Here is a 20,133-nt window from a genome sequence, read left to right on the forward strand (position 1 = left end):
TTAGTAGAGAGTGAACATTACCTTCATCATTCAACTTTTCATCACTGTAATACTGTAAGACCCCTTATCCGTTTCTCCCTCCTTCTATTCCATATTCAAGTGTTTGGCAGTGCAGCGTGTTTCTGAGCGTGCAGCTGTAAGGCTCTATTGACCGCTTGCCAGCGCTGCTCTCAAGACTAGCTTTATCATTCCCAGCGCTCCTCTGTAGGTGCTGTGAAATAGACCTTGTTTCCTTCAGGAAATACTTCCTGCCAAATCCAATCACTGGTGTTCTGTTGTATTATATGTTCAGCTGACTGTGTAACAGATGAGAGTTGCTCCGATGTAGGTTTGTAGATACGCATTGGTCACTTAAATGGCTCTGTTTGTGGTTAAGGTTTATTTAATGGCATTAGTGTTGTAATAGAATGCTGTGTTAAATAATGGTTGGCTCTGAACCAGTGGTGTAGTCTAAGTGATACGCAGGTATACGCCGTATACCCACTAGAAAATGTTAAGGATTTCCGTATGCCCACTAGGAAATTTCAAAGATCTCTGTATGCCCACTTTAAAAATCGTGAGGATTCGTAACTACATCGTTTTGTGAAAGAATTTTCCTACGGCTTCAGCCCCCCTAAACTTCTGCCTAAAAATTTGTGATTAATGTAGGCTACAGAATTTCGTGTTCGCTTCAGTCCTCCTGTTTAATAATCAGATTCAACGCGCGAGCAGAGAGCACGTCAAAACCAGAGGACCGTGTGTATGTCTGATTCTTTTTTTGCAAATCAAAAACATACAACACAACCAGTCTGATTTTTGGACAAATCAGTTGGATCTCTTAATGTATAGTTCAAATGTTGGGTTACCAGTTTGAATCAGTCTGACTTTTACTGAACTGAATCCATCGGAGCGGCTACTGAATCAACATCTTAACTGAACTGAAACAAATCATTAGTTTCAGTGATGTCCGTATAGACATTGTCCATTGAAATTATGTTTTCATGATTTGTTTTTTTGTTTGTTTGTTTTTTATTGTGCATGTTGTGCAATATTGACATATTTTTAGCATCTTCATCAGTTCAGGACATTCCAGTGTAGAAATGCAGCACAGCATCAGCCAAAACCATTTTCTTTTTTTTATCTGTTCATTCTAGACCGTATTTCACTTTCTAGTGCCATTTACTACCTAAACTTTCACTTTTGTCATTCAAGGAAGAATGAGACATTTCAAATTAAGTCTATCCTTTTTTTCCTGTGTTACTGTAATCTTTGTATCTTTTTCTTCCCATGAACAGTTGCTACAGAAGATGGCTTTGGTTATAGCAGCCTGCATAAATGTCCGTATGGAGGTATTGTAGATATTGCCAAACTACTGTTAACCCCTGCAGCTTATTACGCCAATGAAGTTCCAGCACTCCAGACGTGCTGTGAAATCACAGGGCCTCCTGATATTAACACTCAGATCTGTCCCTCTTCAACAATATAATCACAGCTGTAATGCCAAGCCCAGTTTCACCGCTGTTATTGTCCTGCTCTCAATGACACTGTCTCATGTGTCTGTTACTGTAGATGTTGTCTTTCTTAGATCCTTGAGTTTGCTAGTCTCACTCTGAAGTTATACAATACTGAATAGAGATTTATAAGTTGTTGAAAAGAAAAAAAACAATCTATTGCAGGTGACAATAAAGCCTCTCCTTGTGAAACTGCCAAATCGGAAGGGATGGTCCACCCCATTCCTGTAGGCATGGGATCTTCCTGTGGAAGAATTGGTTATGTCGGCCATATTCCATGTCACTGATTTGAAATATTAACACACTAATTCCTCCCAACAGAACTGCTGACTTTGGAAATATACTATTTTTTTTTTCCATCACGGTCGTGCCAAAACCGTATGCTTTTATTTAATATTCAAATTTTACTCTCTTTTTTATTAGTTTCTGTTTTTTTAATTATTTCTACATAGCTTTAATTTTTTTCAATTAAATTTCAGTTTTAGCATCTATTGTAGCATAAATGTGGAGTGAGTGGACAAAAATAGATTTTTTCTAGTTTATGAATACCTTTTCAATGTTTTTCTTCTGTCAGTGTAAACTTTATATCTAGCAATATTATGATTTTCTTGTCACAAGCACACAGTGTCCTAACCGATTGCAATGGGATAGTAATTTGTCTGTCACTAAAAGCAAACACTGCACAATGTGTTGAGGCTGATTAGGACGTTGTGTGGTTTCGGATTCATTTTAACTGTATTGCATTTGCATAATTTTTTTTTTTTATTATTATTCATCAAAACATCCTAGAATTAAGTATTTTTCATCCTCTGTTGCACTGCAGCAGTGCAAATGGATTTGGAGATATCGTATCATGCAATACAAGACTAATTAGACCATAGCATCAGGTTTCATTTGAAGGATTCTGACCCCTTTTAAAATCTCAGCAGCTAGAAAGTTGAATGTGCAGTCACCCAGATAATGTAAAAGCTAGTTTTACACTCCTCCCTAAGAGTCTGCAGCTCCTTAAAGTGCCCCTATTATGGATTTCGAAAATGACTTTTCATGTAGTGTGTAACATCTCTAAGTGAATGAAAACATCCTGCAAAGTTTTAAATCTGAAAGTGCACCGTATATAAAGTATTGGTTTTCAAAAGTAAAAGTCAGCCCTGAGTTAATGAAATTAATCGTTTTTCAAACAAGTCATAAGCCGTTTCGTTGTGACGTCAAGACGAAACATTAGCACATTCCCCGTCCACTTAAAGCGTGCATACACCGGGGGAAAACTTGAACCTCAAACACTGCAGCTGATTCCTGTGGATAATGGATATCATCATGTCGAGAAGAAGCTGTTCTCTACAATGTGAAGGTGAAGCCAGTTTAATTCACTGCCCAAGGACGAGCATGTGAAGAATCAGTGGTTAAAATTCATCTTTACCATGATACCACAGCAGTATAATCCTAAACTTTTGCTGTGTTCCCTTTATTTTACTGACGACTGCTTCTCAAATCTCAGAATTCAATGCAGGATTCTCGAACCGCTTGCTCTTGAAAGATGGCGTTCAAAATACTTAGTTTTGCGTTTTATATTGTGTTGTTCTCCTGCTTCTGGCTAACTCACATTATTACTTTCTTACTGAAATACTTCTGCTTATCAGTTGTGGGCCACTATTACCTAAAACTGTGTCTATTAATGCAGATTGTCTGTCGTTCTCACTACTTTGAGGAAAGATTAAGCACGGAGCAAGATTTGATTTACCAATGTTTATGTCACATCAGTCGTTCACATTCACGCTATGGCTAATGTATGCACTGTTATTGATTCAGTTTACACACGTTCACCATAATAAATTAGAAAAATTCTTGGTAAATAAATAAGTTCAAGTAAAAATTTGGTTTGTTGATGGACATGCACTTATTAAATCTAATGGTGAGGAATTACAGTTGCAACATTTCACAATGTACCTAAAACTGAGTTGTGTATCACTCAGAAACGTCCTGCTTGAGTCGTTCTTGCAATGGACGTTCAGGTTGAACAACTAGTTCTTGTAGAGTTTAATCAATTACCATTGATAAGGTTAAATCAACGTTATTGTTCGTTACTGTGCTTGGTTTATATGGTGTAGGAAGCTTCAGGTCAAGCAGACCTGACGTTATGGCAATGGACATTTTTGTTTTCGACTCTTGCTGTACGTGGTAGACCAATCACAGCAGAGTAGCTCGCGGAAAGGAGGGATTTAGAGAGATTGATTCATCTGACGAGTCGTTTGAGAATCATTAAAAATGTGGTGATGTGCAAATGTATATTATGAGAAAATGAAACCTTTTTTACTTTTGATGCATGTAAACCTGTTGTAGGAGTCTCCAAAACAACATTATGAAACTTTAAAATAGCTTAATAGGGGCACTTTAAAATGAGAGCCAGACTTAAAAAGAGTCATTCTGAATCATACAGTTACAGTTGGCCTTTTGCCGTAAACATCTTCAGTACTTGATGTAGACTTGACTTGATGCCTAAAAATGCATGTAGTTAATATTACAAGTAGAACAGTGTGTTTATATTCTCTTGAAAAAAAATAACTTATATAATTTATACTGACTTTTAATATGTAAAAGGAATTTGCTAATATTGCATAGTTAATCTAAATACATCAACTACTTTTCTGAAATATTCTACATAATGCAGCCTTGGTTTAAAATGAATCATCTTCTTCTAGCTGTCCTCTTGAATGGTGGACTTACTGTTTGTGTTTGACTCGCTGTATCCCCAGAGAGAGCTGCAGAAGCCATTAACTGGCAGACATTAGATCATAAAAACCACAACAGGCCTGAGCATTTTAACGATACTTGGAAAAGAGTCAAAAGCTTCAGTGCTATTGAGTGTCTAAGAAGGTCATTTTACCCATTCTGATTGGCTGTCCGCCTCTCCGCTCTCGTGCAGGCATCCATGTGGTACAAAAGCTTAGTGAACCATAGATATTGGACAGGATATCAATCTCTTTTCCAATCTCTCCTTCAGGCTATGACTTCGCTGCGGTGTTGGAGTGGTTCGCCGAACGCGTGGATCGCATCATCCTGCTGTTCGACGCCCACAAGCTGGACATCTCGGACGAGTTCTCTGAGGTCATCAAGGCCCTCAAGAACCACGAGGACAAGATCCGTGTGGTGCTCAACAAGGCCGACCAGATCGAGACGCAGCAGTTGATGCGCGTCTACGGCGCCCTCATGTGGTCGCTGGGGAAGATCGTCAACACACCTGAGGTGATTCGTGTCTACATAGGCTCCTTTTGGTCGCATCCGTTGCTGATTTCAGACAATCGCAAGCTGTTTGAGGCGGAAGAGCAAGACCTGTTCAAGGATATCCAATCGCTGCCCCGCAACGCCGCCCTTCGCAAGCTCAACGATCTGATCAAGAGAGCTCGTCTGGCAAAGGTAAACTTTTATTACACATTAACACATGAAGTTTGTCATGTAATCCAGCAAACAAATTACCCACCTGAGGTTTTAGCTAAGTATGACTCTGCATTTAAACATCGATAAAAGCCTTATAATATAACCATTATTATTTTCTGCAAATTACTTATTAAAGTCATTTACTGATCCTCATCTCTCCAAACTCATAAGCTGTTATTTTTCCTTGGAGCTCAAAAGAATACATTTGGAGAAATTCTTTTTTTTTTTCAGCTATTTTTCAAATAATACTCTTGATGAGTACCAAACTGAAACCAAAAGCTGGATATGATTAACAAACTGCTTAATGTTTGGCAAGCAAATTTTGTCTGAATGAAAACAAGCTGAGTCTCAGCACTTATGCTTTTAAAATGCTGATGTTCAAAGGGAAAATATTTGGTGTGTGATTCAGAATAAAAGGTCTGTTACTTCACTCATTCAGTTAACATGTTGCTGTTCCAATTTGTTTTTGATGTGGTCCAGCATATATAGCTCTAGTGTAAAAGTAATAGCAATATACATGCATTTTGTGTGTTTACAGGCATTTTGTCTGTCTGAACTTGCAGACTTTACACAGTAATGAGGACATTTTCCAAACTGATGTGGCTCCTTGATGTTTGGCTGCATTTTTGATCAAGACTAAACCCAAGGGTCATAGAAGATACTGGTTGTGCAGGAAATCACAGCTAAACTAGATGAGAAATTACAAAGAAAGACCTTGACTTTGACTCAGGGGTCAGTGATTAGTTGGAGATTGTTAGATGTGCTGAAAGATACTGAGGGATCATGAGTCAAAATGCCATTCCCCATAAAGACATGATTATAAATGACCTTGAGTGATTTAACAGTCTTCCTTGCTTTAATTACAAATTCTAAAATAGCACATTCATTTAAAGGAAGTTCACTCACATATAGGGTTGGGTATCGAGAATCGAGTATCGATTGGAACCGGGACTAACTTTTCGTTTTTCCCGGAATCGCTCAAAAGTAAAAATTTCAATTCCTAGTTTCGATATTCACAGTCCGCCGACCGGAAGAAGAAACCGCTGAACAACACCAACGAAGATGCGTCTACCGGAAGTGTTGGCATAACCGCACGAGTCGAACATGAGTAGCTTACGTCGGCAGTCCAAAGTGTGGCTTTGCTTTTCTAAAAATAACGAAATCTCGGCAAAATTTGTGACAAAAAGAGTATTTGTGACAGAAGGAGTATTTCCTTCAGAAAGGAGTATTTCCTTCAGAAAGACCATTGGTTAGCAAGGTTAGCTAAACCTTTTTGACCCTGCCTCCTAAAAGAATCGGAATCGAGAATCTTTAGAAATCGGAATCAAAACAAGGAATCGGAATCGGAATCAGAATCGTTCAAATTCAAACGATACCCAACCCTACTCGCATATAGATATATAGATATATATATTTGTATATATATATATATATATATATATATATATATATCAAACATTTAATGGACTGAAATTACTGGAAAATTAAATTAAACTAGATGTTGATGTCGCAAAAATTGTGCCTGCTAAATGGTACCATGGTAAAGCAATGCATGTCACAGAAATATTTTTGAGTGTTTATGCTTTTGAATGATAATATGAAATATATGGGTAGGTTTAAGGGTGAATTAAGGTGCAAGATAAATGTCAGTAGTGTAATTAGATGTATTTACAGAAATTAATTACATATGTAAATGCATGCAGTTATGTTAATACACAGTAGTTAAAGACAACTAATATAAAGAGGGACAGGCATTACTTTTTAAAGCATACTTTTTTAATAATTACAGTGTTTATGTATTCATTTGACAGCCCTGGCGTTTTTATTATCTTTTGTCGGCTGATGTAATGGCCAGATTCCACATTAAAACCATGTTTTTCGACAGCAATCTGCCTCCTAGATAAAACTGTAGTTTAGGTAGTCAAACATAAAGCTGTCATTTAAAAGGAAACTGAAACTCTTTTATGTCTGTTCATTTACGTCTGAAATCCTTTATTATCCCCATCAGTACAAATGTTGATCAAAACACAAGGGCCAGGCCAAAGAGACCCGTTCTGGAAGAGGAAATGTTAGGGACTGTCAGTACTTGTCACTTATCATCAAGCTCCATTTAGATCTCCAGGTCTAGTCGGATGCATTAAAAAAACAACATTTACGTTTTCTCTCTGTCCCTCACCCTGATCATACAGATGTGCTTCCCCTCCTGTCATCATTTATACAGTCACCTTCCTTCCACGTTGTGGCCAGGCCCCTCTCTGTCGCACATGACGATTTATTTAGTAGCTTTTGTATTCTTGCTAATATTCAGCTTTATAAGTAATGTTTTAACACATGTTTGGGTTGAATACAATGGGTAAAAACTACATATTTTTATCTATAAAGGATATACAATCCAATGAAGCCTGTTAAGAACATTTTAGTCATATTTCAGACTAAAATCAAGAAGAAAATTTAAGGCTGTTTTAATATTTGGAATGGATCAACCATTCACAGTCATTTTAAATCCAAGTTTGATTTAGCTGTATTTAAGAGCTGTTACTATAATTGATAAAGATTAAAATTGTATTAAATAATAAGTAATGTTTTAATATTAAGAATTCTCCATGATAATTCCACATTCCACATAAAAAAATAATTCATATTGTGAAAATGTCACAATAAAAAAGCGTAACAGTCCTAAAAGTATTCATTTATTTATGAATTAATGATTTTCTTTGATTATACAGTATTGCGTTTCAGTCATTTCTTTAATGCGTTTTATTTTATTTATTTTAGACATGCTCTTTCTAACTGTAGTCTACTGATGCTTGCTTTATAAACTTACAAGGAGCTTTGTTTTTGTGGTCTCACAGGTCCATGCATACATCATTAGCTCCTTAAAGAAAGACATGCCCTCAGTCTTTGGGAAAGACAACAAAAAGAAGGAGCTGATTAACAGCTTGGGCGAGATCTACAGCCGCATTGAGAGAGAACACCAGATTTCCCCGGGAGACTTCCCTAATCTTAAGAAAATGCAGGTAAGGTCAATCGAAACAATAGAGACTGATTCAAGAATGCTTCACTGGGACTTTTAAAAGGTCTTTCTTTCTCTAGAATCATTAAAAAGCAGCATTCATTTTTCCACATCATTTCATTCAAACCCATGTGACTTTTTTAAATCAACAAAAGCAATAGCTTCATATTTGGGTGGACCTCTCCAAACCTGATTATATGTCTGTCTTATAGTTAAAAATGACCACTTGAGTAAGAATGCAGTTTATATAATTGATGCTTTTATAAAACAGCTCTACAAACAAGTGAATATTGAGTCATTTGCGTTTCAGACAAAATTTGGCCAGTTAGTTTGTATGTTTCTTCTCCGCCAACACAAAACTATTTCCAAAAGAAGCCAAAGCATCAAGGTATTGTCAAGCAGCAACAGCCTGTCTGCAACCGAGTATGTAAGGGGGGCGGGGAGCTGGTTTACCCTAGAAGTATCAACAGATGTTGACAGGATCTTTTGTTACATTCTTTCCCGCTGAATAGGATCAGCTTCAGGCACATGATCTGAACAAGTTCCAGCCTCTGAAAATGAAGCTATTGGACTCCGTGGATGACATGCTGGCTCACGACATTGCCCAGCTTATGGTTCTGGTACGCCAGGAGGAGACCCAGCGCCCCAATCAGATGGTGAAGGGCGGCGCCTTCGAGGGCACTATGAACGGGCCGTTCGGACACGGGTATGGCGAGGGAGCCGGCGAGGGCATTGATGAAGTCGAGTGGGTGGTGGCGCGTGACAAACCCATGTATGATGAAATCTTCTACACTCTCTCACCTGTCAATGGCAAAGTGACTGGGGCCAATGCCAAGAGGGAGATGGTGAAGTCCAAGCTGCCAAACACTGTGCTGGGTAAGATCTGGAAGCTGGCTGACATTGATAAAGATGGGATGCTCGATGACGAGGAGTTTGCCTTGGCCAACCACCTGATCAAGGTCAAACTAGAAGGTCACGAGCTTCCGAGCGAACTGCCTGCTCATCTTGTGCCGCCCTCCAAGAGAAAAGTTACAGAGTAAGATTGAAGCGGCTTGGAAACTGGATGGATTTTGGAAAAGAGAATAGTGTACATTTAGGTTGCAGTTGAATTATTGATGGCTGGACAACCATTATATATATTAAAAAAAAAAAACAGTGACTTCTTTGACATGTAGTTTATGCTTCAATTGCAAGAATGGATTTGAAAATGATCCACCTTTTCAACTATTTTGACCTGTGTATGTTTTTTTGTTTTTTTTTTAGTTTAGTTTACTTTTTTATAAACAAGTCGTACTGTCTGCAGTGTTTAAAATTGTTTTATGTGTGCTTTCAGATTTTAGTCATATTTTTATGCCATAGTTTCAATTTCATCTTTTCAGCTATCATGACTCTAACACTGTGTCCTAACCAGACGTGTTGCGATAAAAGATATTATATGTAAAACAGCACATTTTGTCGATTGCTTGGTTGCATTTCTGCGACTTTGCGCTTGCTAGCTTCGCCCTCAGTGAAATCTCATTGGACCTACTTCACGTAACTACATTAAACATCAATGTCTTCGGATTGTCTGTCATTGTGTCATGTTGCATAGCTGTTTCGCGTGCCGAAGAATTACTCGTCGCTTTGCGCCTGGTAAGGATGTGCTAAGATGCTTTATCTATATATTTCACATTCATGTTTAATTTACACTACTGTCCAAAAGTTTGGGGGCAACAATATGCTTTTAAAAAGTAGCTTATGCTCACCAAAATTAAAAAAAAATAGGGATGCACCGATATGACAATTTTGGCCCATGCCGATAACCGATATTTTGGCCGATATATCTAAATCTAAATCCAAATTTTTAGGCAATTTTTGATTTTCCTCTTTAAAAGCCAAGATGCAAACACAATTATGATGTTCTTATTTTAATGTTGTGTAGCCGATATGACAGACTTGCGCTGCACATTTTGCACTTTAACTGGATTTTCCTTTTTTAAAGTGATTTCAATCGTATTTTAAAAGCATCATGTTGAACAGTACACATCTAAAGTGCCTCAGCTGAAGGAAATAATACATTATTTATCGGTTTTAGATGTTGGCTAAATGTCCTTGTTGGGCCGATAATGATAACATTAAAAATGATCATATATCGGCCGATACCGATAATGTGGCCGATATATCGTGAATCCGTATAAAAAAAACCCATAATACTATGAAATATTTTTACAGTTTAAAATAACTGTTTTCTATTTGAGCATATTTTAAAATGTAATTTATTCCTCTGGTGTCAACACTGAATTTTTCAGCATCATTACCCCAGTCTTCAGTGTCACATGATCCTTGATGCTCAAGAAACATTTCTTATTATTCTTAATGTTGAGTTGCTAAATTGTTTGGGGAAAGCGAGATCCATATTTCAGGATTGGAAAGTTCAGAAGAACAGGATTTATTCGAAGTTGAAACCTTTTTTGACATTATTAATGTCTTTTAATGCATCATTGCTGAATAAAAATATTTTCTTTACAAAAAAAAAAAAATCGAACTGACCCCAAACTTTTGAACGTAGTGTATATCAGACTACTCTGTGTCTCAGGTGGGGTGTGAGACATCAATTACTGCAGACAAACATGAATTGTATTCTGAATCTTAGTATCAGTTGTTGTTTTACATGCACAACTGGTATAATCGAACAAGGAAAGCAAAATTCCTTTTATACCTAGGTGTAATTGTATTTTCTTCTTGTTAAGGCGGCATCTTAATGAATGCGAGTCCTTTCTAGCCTGACCAAGAGACTGTTAAAACTGTATAGCCGTCATGTCAGAAGACTCAATGTTTAGTGTTTTGATGGACCCGTAGAGCTAGTATCCTTGTCGATAGTATACTGTATGTGTTAATGCTTAACATATCTAAACTAAATTGGGTTATATTCGTTTTTATGTAATTCCGGTCGGATTTCCAAAGAATAGAAAAAAATAGATTGACTCTGCGAAACAGCTGTTACACTTTATTCAAATGATGTGAATGAGAGTTTCTACAGTATATTCAAATGCTCATTGAAAGAGCAGTGGCTTTGGATCTAATATGTATCAAGTCCTTTTACTTTATTATATCAGCATTTAATGAACTCTTTACCTCTCTAGCCACCCCTTGAAAAGCAGTTATCTAAAGCTGTCACATTCTCTCCTGCAGGTATTTAGGATCTGAAGGTAAATTGATAGGGTTTTATGCACTGAACTAAATGGTCTTTAAAGTTATAAATCACCCAGAAAATTACAATTCTGTCTTTATTTACTCAACATAATGTATTTCCAAACCTGTATGATTTATATACTGTGGTTGACAACAAAAGAAGATAAAAAAGCCCCATAAAGTTTCTTAAAATAGTTTGATACAGCTTATACACTATATTCCATGTTTTCTGAAGCATGTGTTTATTTACTGAAAATTACGTACAGATTTTAATTTGGCATGTCATGATTGGTTATGAGGCACACTGACGTGTTTGGGATCACTGACTTTAAAGGGATAGTCCTCCAAAAAACTAAAATTTTGTCATCATTTACTCACCCTCATGTTGTTCATGTTCTCATGTTACCCTCAACATAGAAGAAGATATTTAGAAAAATGTTGACTTCCATTTTATATGGACAAAATTACAATGCAAGTCAATGGGAACCAAAAATGTTTGGTTATCAATTCTTCAAAATATCATATTTTGGGTTCAGCAGAAGAAAAACATACAGGTTTGGAACAACATGAGATAATTGTGATGGACATGACTAAATAATGACAGGATCTTTACTGTGTGTACTGTTCCTTTAAATCTGATCTGCTTTGATTTGACTGCCCAGTTGTTTATGCGAAATATCTCCACTGATTCCAACAAAACCTCTAAGCCTGTTTAGTTCGATGAATTAAACCTAACATCTGCCTCGGTGCCTTGAGACACACCCGCCTCAATCAGATTCGTGACATTAGAAATGAATAAAGCACATTGTCGTATTCTACAATACCATTACATGCTAATAAATTGAACTGACGTTTCTTCAAAGACTTTCATTAATGCTCCATGTGAGTCTCAACTGAAAAAATTCCAGAAGTTTTGCACATCAGATTTTTTTGGCCCATAAAGTAGTGTTGTGTATTTGTGTGTTTGACCAAGTATGTACATGTATATGGGTGCAATATGGTTTGCAAATGTATTATGAAGTAGTTTGTGTACGTGTGCTTGTGTGAAGCACAGATGCTCTGTTGCTCATTGTGTTTTAACCAGTGCGGACAAACTATGTGAGACACTACTGTTCAGGGAGGTGGACATTTATTCAACTAAATAAAGATCAAACTCATTTAAAGGTCTTTTTGAGTCTTGTTACATGTCGACCAAACTATATTTATACTAATTTTGTTTTAGAGGGCTCCTACAGTTGGTTTAAATGCATCCAAAAAAAAAACAAAAAACATTTACATTTTCTCATACTTTTCACCACCTCATTTCTCAAACTGTCTGAAAACTAAAGATTCAGGGCCCTCTGTTAATGATCTAAGCGCATGTGCACATGGGCATGTCCTAATCCACTTTTAGTTTAACAATGGGAAAAATGGTCTCCGTGCCATGCCGGTGGTCTAGAAGGGTTGTCTCTATTCTCTTCATGAGTAATGCGTGTGTTTTGGGCATTACGTGCAATAAACCAATCAGAGAAACCCATCTCCCATTCCCTTTACATGCCAGTTGCATCACGCCATGGCGGAATTTGATAGTGGAAAGACTGAACGATAGTAAAGATACTTTACTCTGATTGGTCAGACGGCCCATTCTTTTGTGATTGGTCTACCGCTTACAGCGCATGTCAGAAATTAAAGGACAACTCTGGCGCAAAATGAACCTTTGGTCTAATTACACATTGTTACCTAGTCAACCGTTATCTGAGATTTGTTTTCATGATTGCCGAATGTAAATAGTTTTATCTCTAAAAACAGTTTAGCCTATAACGCTAGTATAATGCTAGTATATAGGGCATAGAGTAATGACAAATAAAAATCACTTGTTATTACCACTAAGAAGGCTCAAAATAGCCCCACACCAACACGACAGCATAACAAGAGTCCCTACATTCAAACCGAAGCATTGAGAACATTGTCAGTGTCCAAACAGTTTAATAAGAAGATGTTTTATACACACAGTCAACTTCGCGAATACAGGAAGAAGCCATCTTTGAAAAATAGTCTCTACCAGTCGATCTACGAGTGCCGATCCAAGTGCGCTGAACTGTGCAGAATCTCATATGGTCCGTTGTTTCCAGAAGAAACACAAACACAAACCGTTTACTTGTCTTCAATATGTACACGTAGCCTACTATTCGCGCTCACCTTATCACCTTATTCACATCTCACCAGCGCACTTGGATCGGCATTCGTAGTTCGACTGGTAGAGACTATTTTTCAAAGATGGCTTCTTCCTGTATTCGCGAAATTTACTGTGTGTATAAAATATCTTCTTATTAAACTGTTTGGACACTGACAAAGTTCTCAATGCTTCGGTTTGAATGTAGGGACCCTTGTTATGCTGTCGTGTTGGTGTGGGGCTATTTTGAACCTTTTTAGTGGTAATAACAAGCGATTTTCATCTGTCATTACTCTATGCCCTATATACTAGCATTATACTAGCGTTATAGGCTAAACTGTTTTTAGAGATAAAACTATTTACATTCGGCAATCATGAAAACAAATCTCAGATAACGGTTGACTAGGTAACAATGTGTAATTAGACTAAAGATTCATTTTGCGCCGGAGTTGTCCTTTGAATGCCTGTTACCACTGAATTTCAGCTCCGGAGACTTCCTCAGCGATGAAAACAGCATGTTGTTAAATTGTTACGTTGGTGTGTAACAGGAAGGTTGTGACGTTAATTCACAAAACAAAATTACACTAAATACATGCAGTAATAATATTCCTTCAGTTTTCCCAAAACATGTCAAGTCTGTCTTTGTTTAGAAATGGGATAGACAGGTTTTATGGATGTCCAAAAAAACATTGGTTATCATGCTAATCACAGGAACTCCCGGTGGAGACGGTACATAATGTTTTCTGCAGATCCTCGTCCTGCATTAACAGGGCCGTCTGCGCGAGTGATGGCTTCCTGTTTGTTGCATCATGTATTGTATGTCCTAGGAAACGAAAGCACAGGGTGGATTCTCATCTGGACATGTTCTTGACAGCAGGATATGATAAGCAGGGAACACCTGACCCTTCCTCACTACCCGTCACGAATATTCTCTCCAAGTGATGGAAAATGCTCACTTAAGGACAAGCTTCAGGGGTGTGGGGGAAGTACACTGTAAAAAAAAATACTGATGGTTTAACTTAAAAAAGTAAGTAACCTGGGTTGCCTTAAAATTTTAAGTTCATTGAACTGGAAAAAGTGAGTTAATACAATGAAGGAGAATGATTTAATCATCAGAAACTCAAAATAATAAGTTATCTCAACTAAATAAATTATTATAAAGTTGATTTGACAAAAGAAAATATGTTGTGATAACAAATCTTGAAAATATTTTTTACAGTGTATGTATATAATAAAAAAAATGTTATTTAAAAAATAAAATGATATATATACAAACCACAATTCCGAAAATGATATCCACTTCAAAAATGTTGGGGTTGGTAATGTTTTTGAAAGAAGTCTCTCATGCTTACCAAGGCTAATACTGCAAAAACAGTCAAATTATGAAATATTACTATACTGTTTTCTATCTTAATGTACTTTAAAATATAATTTATTCCTGTGATGGCAAAGCTGAATTTTAAGCAGTCTTCTGTGTTACATGATCCTTCAGAAATCATTCTAATATGCTGATTTGGTGTAAAGAAACATTTCTTTTTAAGTCTTGTAAACAGTTGTGGTTTGTAATATTTTTGTGGAAACAGATGCATTTTTTTTAATTCTTTGATTTATATAGAGTACAATGGAACATCATTTGAAATACAAACATTTTTTAAGAAATTAATTAGTTTTTCTTTTTCAATTTGATGTGTAAAAAATGTATTTCTTTCAAAATCTTAGGCACCCCAAAGATATCTATCCAGGATAGATCTCACCACAAGAGCTGATCAATAACATCTGCAGGGAGTGACCAGGAAACCTACCGGTATGCGAATATAGATTTATGTTCTCATAAACATACTGCAGATTCATCAGGCATGTTTGCCAGGTAAAATCTAAAGGGTGTCGGAACAGTGTGTTGTGGACTGATGAGACAGAATTAGAGCTGACTAGCAGCAAAACCTGACATGTTTGGCAAAAACCAACGTTCAACGTTCGGTTAAAAGCACCTCAGGCCATCTGTAATGTTTGGTGATGGAAGCTTTATGGTTTTGGGCTGCATGTTGTGCCTCAGGGTCTGGCCAGCTCGCCATCACAGAGTCAACCATGAATTCCACACTGAACCAGAGAGTACTTGAGGGGAATGCGAGACCATCTGTCTAAAAGCTGGGGCTGAACCACAAGTGGACATTGCAAAAACAAGACAATGACCAAAACACTCAAGAAAAGCCACAAATGAATAGCTCAAAAAGAAGAAATTAACAGTTATGAAATTATCAAGTCAAGGTTTACTTCTTTCCACAGCAGAAGTTTTTACAGTAAGACTTTTGCTAAATAAATCTACAAAAACAATGTTTTTGCCCTATACTCATGGTAAACAACTTAAAACATGTAAAGTCAAATCAGTAGGAAGTCTGTTACACCGCTCATATGTATTTTCTGTGATAAAAAAATAAAATACATCTGACTGAAATCTTAGTTTAAGCATCAAAAATTAAAAAAATAATATTTCACAAACAAACAAACAAATATATTTGATTACATCATTGATAATCTTATCATGTGATAAAATATAATATGAGAATACCACTGACTGAATCCTTTGTTTAAGAGTGCCTCAAAATAATAATAAAAACAAAATGCCTAATGCCTTTCATTAACAAACAAATAAAAAAAGTTCTTATTTAAAAAACAAATAAATAGATTTGATTGTGCCATCACTGCCACGGTGTTAAAAAGAAATTTAAAACTTAATTTTTTAAGTTTTTTAAGTAATTTTTAAACTTAAGGTTGGCCTACTTTTCTTGTTCAAAATTAGCCAACTTTAAATAATGAGTCATACATCATCAATCCTTCTTCCAAAACGTGGTTTTGTCTAACCCAGATTCACTACTATGGTAAACTCATCATACGTTATAGGTATTTTAGACCTGACTGTTTTCGCGGGGAAACTGCGTGCATGTCAGTCACCCGTGCGTCACATGACGTCACAACCAGCGCCATTGCTGAGGGCAAAACATTAGAAGAAGCATTACGAGTTTAACGAAGTGAGTTTCGTGCTAATAAGTGAAAATGGTCATCCCCTGCTGGGTCAATGGATGATAAAATCGTGCCGGAGGTTCGGTTAAATCGGGATTTTACAGTATACCCGCCGTCATTAGACTCCATAGATGTGAGAAGACTAAGCTTGTATCAGAACAACGACGGGGATTATGACTGGTGAGGATAAACAGAAAAGAAACTCACTCAAAACGGGCAAGAATTTGTTTGAGGAAAGCAAAATGTTGTGTTTAATTGCGAGTGTAAACAAATATAAGTTAACACTTAAGTTTCAGTAATGTCCTGTATGAACAAAATGACGAGGTATAAAAAACATACAAAACAACATTGTTTCAAGATGGCGTCTCCGGGAAGGTCACGTGATATTAATTTGCCTGTGGGAACAAGTTACTTTTATACAACGAGACAGAGTCAAGACTGACTTGGCTTTTTGGAGATGACGAAAACTGAGGGATTTTAATGTAAAAGCTACCTAGAGATTGTGTTTTTATTTCTCAGCAGGTGAGGAATTTTATTATGTAGCTCTGTGCTGAAATTTATTTTCTAGGAAGTAACGTTAGGCTACATTTATGCGTATAGCTACAGTGATATCTTCTGCTATAGTCATCTTGAGAACCTTTCAATCTGAACTGGTAATATCTCTTATTTTATGAGCAGTAGGAGGATAATTCAGCCACAGTCATTCAGAGCTGAAGCACAGCCAAAACAATGTTCTTCCGCACAATAGCCTACATGTAGTGTTGTGTTTTTTAACCGCTAGAGGGACAACTGTGTCTTTGAGAGTTACTCAAAAATAACAATAATGAATTTATTTCATAATAAATAAATGCATGTCCCTTGACCTTAAGTCCTTGCCCGTGTTGAACCATGAGAGGAACAGGAAGATTTTCATGATTCGAAAGCTCTTAAACATCCAGCGCTCTAGATAAATCCCTCAGGAAGAGGAACACTCAATCACAGCCGGTTGTGGACACCACGTGAATCACAATACTAATGTATGCTATTTGTGCATGTGAACCTGAGTGGGATGTGTGAGGTTGTGACATTTAGATGCTTAAGATTTTACAAGTGATTACATAACATTCATTAAAAATAAAAACTTTCCAACACTGGGTAGGCTACATTAAAAAATAGCTTTTAGAGTTAATATATAAACTGAAATTTCCATATTAAAAAGGAAGGCAATTTGATACAATATTAAGCGTTCTCAGGGAGATGCATGACAGTGAAAATAGCTGCAGGAATTTAATCATTTTCATTTTGACAGAACAGTATATGGTTTTCAGGATAAGGATACTATACAGAAATGTCAGCGCTTGTTATCAAATACATGCTTTATTAATGATGCTGATATGATCATCCATAACTAAAAGGAATGTAGCTGTAAAGATTGTCTGAGCACAGATGGTGAAAGATATAGTAAAGATGAGAAACTACAGCTCTCACTTCTGTTCACAATTAGTCCACGTTATGTAACTGGTTTCATGTAATCTTTTTGGCAACCCAACAACAAATTTTGATCTGTCAGATCAAATTATCACATTCTAAAGTGTGTTTTTCATTGAAGAATAAGAGCAGAGCAAGAGAAAACATTATTGTGAATGTTTTTCTCATGGTCATCGGGTTTAAAACTAGAATCCTCCTTTTAATCTGTTTAAGTTTGAATTAGTTCAGTTATTGAAGGCAATGTTGCAGGTCAGGCCTAATTTTCTATTGGTAAATAAATAAGCCCCTCTCAAAGTTTATGTGGCAAAAAAAAAAAAAAACTTTTTTTAAAAAAACTTTTGCAACTCTTTACTGAAATTTGGGACTATTTTTTGTATTTTGTGTTTATTTTTGTTAAATGTATAATATATATATATATATATATATATATATATATATATATAATTTCAAAGTCAAATAACATTTATCCAATTAAAAAGTTAAATAAAAAGAAACAACTCTAGAATAACAAGTAACAAGTTTGCACATTCATTCTTAAATAATTTCTTACACAATAAAAGCTAACTAATTTGGGACCCAATGTTGGTTTATACGATCAATAAATCTATATTTTCATTAAATAATTAGAGAGGAAAAATGCTTGATAATTTACAATAACAGGGTTAAATGCTTGAGCAGCATGTATAAATCCATAACACTGGGCTTTTGCATTTATTTTGCTTTTCATACTGGTGATTGTATTAAACAAGTTTTTCTATCATATCTAATAATTTTTCATTTTTAATATCTAATTTTTTTTTTAAGTAATGGTAAATCAAAGTACTCCCTATCTGTGGAGAGTGAAATTCACATTCCCTTTTGCTGAACTGAAAGACTGTCACGAGTGTCAAGGTTAGACTGCTGTACTCATGAAAGCTCACATCAAGTTGCTAATTGTTTCAGACATGAAGAGCCCTTGGTTGACAGAGCTGAAGATGACCTGGCTGATAATACTGCAGAGAAGTGCTGAACCCAGGGCATGAGGCCTCACGAGTTTGTTACTCAGCGCTTGGACCTGAAGACACTCTCAAGTATGTGAGGAGAATGTCTATTAGTATGCAGCAAACCTGATTAGCATCTCCATGCAGAGTTAAACTCAATCTCTGGAAATTTTGAATAGTATTTGGTGTGTCTGACTGCTGAAATTCCTCCTGGTCATAAGAAATGTCTATTTGTTACGTACTTATATCCATAGTAGAGTGTGTATGATAAATGCCTGTTGATGTTAGTCTGTGTTTGTTTGTTTTGAGGATAACCGGTCTGCATCATACTTAACAAAAATGGTGTCACACACAAACACCTACGGTGTGACTCATAATTGGAGATTTTTGTGAATATTTGTCTCCCCCTAATGCATGACAATGAGTAGCACATGTAATGCTTTGTTTACAAAAGATTATTGATGCTTTAAAGGTTTTTTTCTTTACAATTATGAAATGTTCCTAATGTACTGCTACTTGACATAGGCTATTATCTAACAAATGTGTCTTTTAAAATCACACCAGTTTTGGCGATAGCCAGCTACGCTAGTGGAAAAAATGAGTCGGCAGAGTGGAACAATCTTTTTTTTTTTTTTTTTGCCATTCAGAAACTAGCAATTCAGAAACTCTGCTGAATTTGGAACCGCATAGCATACTACCCTTTTCATTTCTCCCATAGAAAGATATGGTAAAAGTAATACGAGTAGTAGGCTATACTAGCGGCACTGCACTGCCTAATCGGTGTATGACATCATAGTACCACGAGCGATTAAAAAAATAGAACACAAAAAGACAATCTTAGGATTTCATATAAGCACATTCATTGCAGTGACTTCCTGGTTGCGCCACCTGACTTTTGCAACTAATTTTAAATTGAACAGGCTTCGCTTCTATTTGTTTCAGCATTTTCCTACATTGGTTGTACCACATGACATAGAAAGCAGTTGTGCCAAAACTACAAATTCCTTGACTAATGTTTTTCAATTATCTCAACAGTTTTTTGTTTGTCTTGACACAGTTTTGTTATTTCTTGTAAAACATAAAATTATGTGTTTTTGATTGGAAATTATGTGTCATACCATAGTGTTTTATTTTGAATTTCGTAATATTAAAGCACCACTGTAAATAGTTTTCTTTTTACAGTGTTCATTTGTCCAGACACCTGACATTTTGGCGATTAAGATACCAAAACATATAATATGATTAATTTTTGAATGTACCGAAAATGAATTAAAACTAAAAAGGTTTTATAGAATGAAGTGAAACATGTCATGAATTTTTCAAATTATTTTAAAAGAAAATAATGGACACAAAAATATATGCATGTCAATAGGGGTGATAGACTTCAACACAAGAAGCTTGTTATACCAA

General features: G+C 36.1%; 1 protein-coding gene across 3 annotated transcripts in view; it reads left to right on the top strand.

Moving 5' to 3' along the window:
* The window catches only part of ehd3 (EH domain containing 3), a 48,423-nt gene extending 36,742 nt beyond the window's left edge, over nucleotides 1-11,681 (top strand). For all 3 annotated transcript variants that reach the window (XM_089118812.1, XM_089118811.1, XM_039692589.2), the window contains 3 exons: nucleotides 4,489-4,901; nucleotides 7,775-7,939; nucleotides 8,448-11,681. In XM_089118812.1, coding sequence (XP_088974938.1) covers nucleotides 4,489-4,901; nucleotides 7,775-7,939; nucleotides 8,448-8,975 — 1,106 coding nt within the window. In that variant the 3' untranslated portion in view covers nucleotides 8,976-11,681. The remainder of the gene's footprint in view (nucleotides 1-4,488; nucleotides 4,902-7,774; nucleotides 7,940-8,447) is intronic.
* Nucleotides 11,682-20,133: the final 8,452 nt, after the last annotated feature.

This window comes from Pimephales promelas, chromosome 13, assembly GCF_988280905.1.
Source record: "Pimephales promelas chromosome 13, fPimPro1.hap1.1, whole genome shotgun sequence".
Taxonomy (NCBI): Eukaryota; Metazoa; Chordata; class Actinopteri; order Cypriniformes; family Leuciscidae; genus Pimephales; species Pimephales promelas.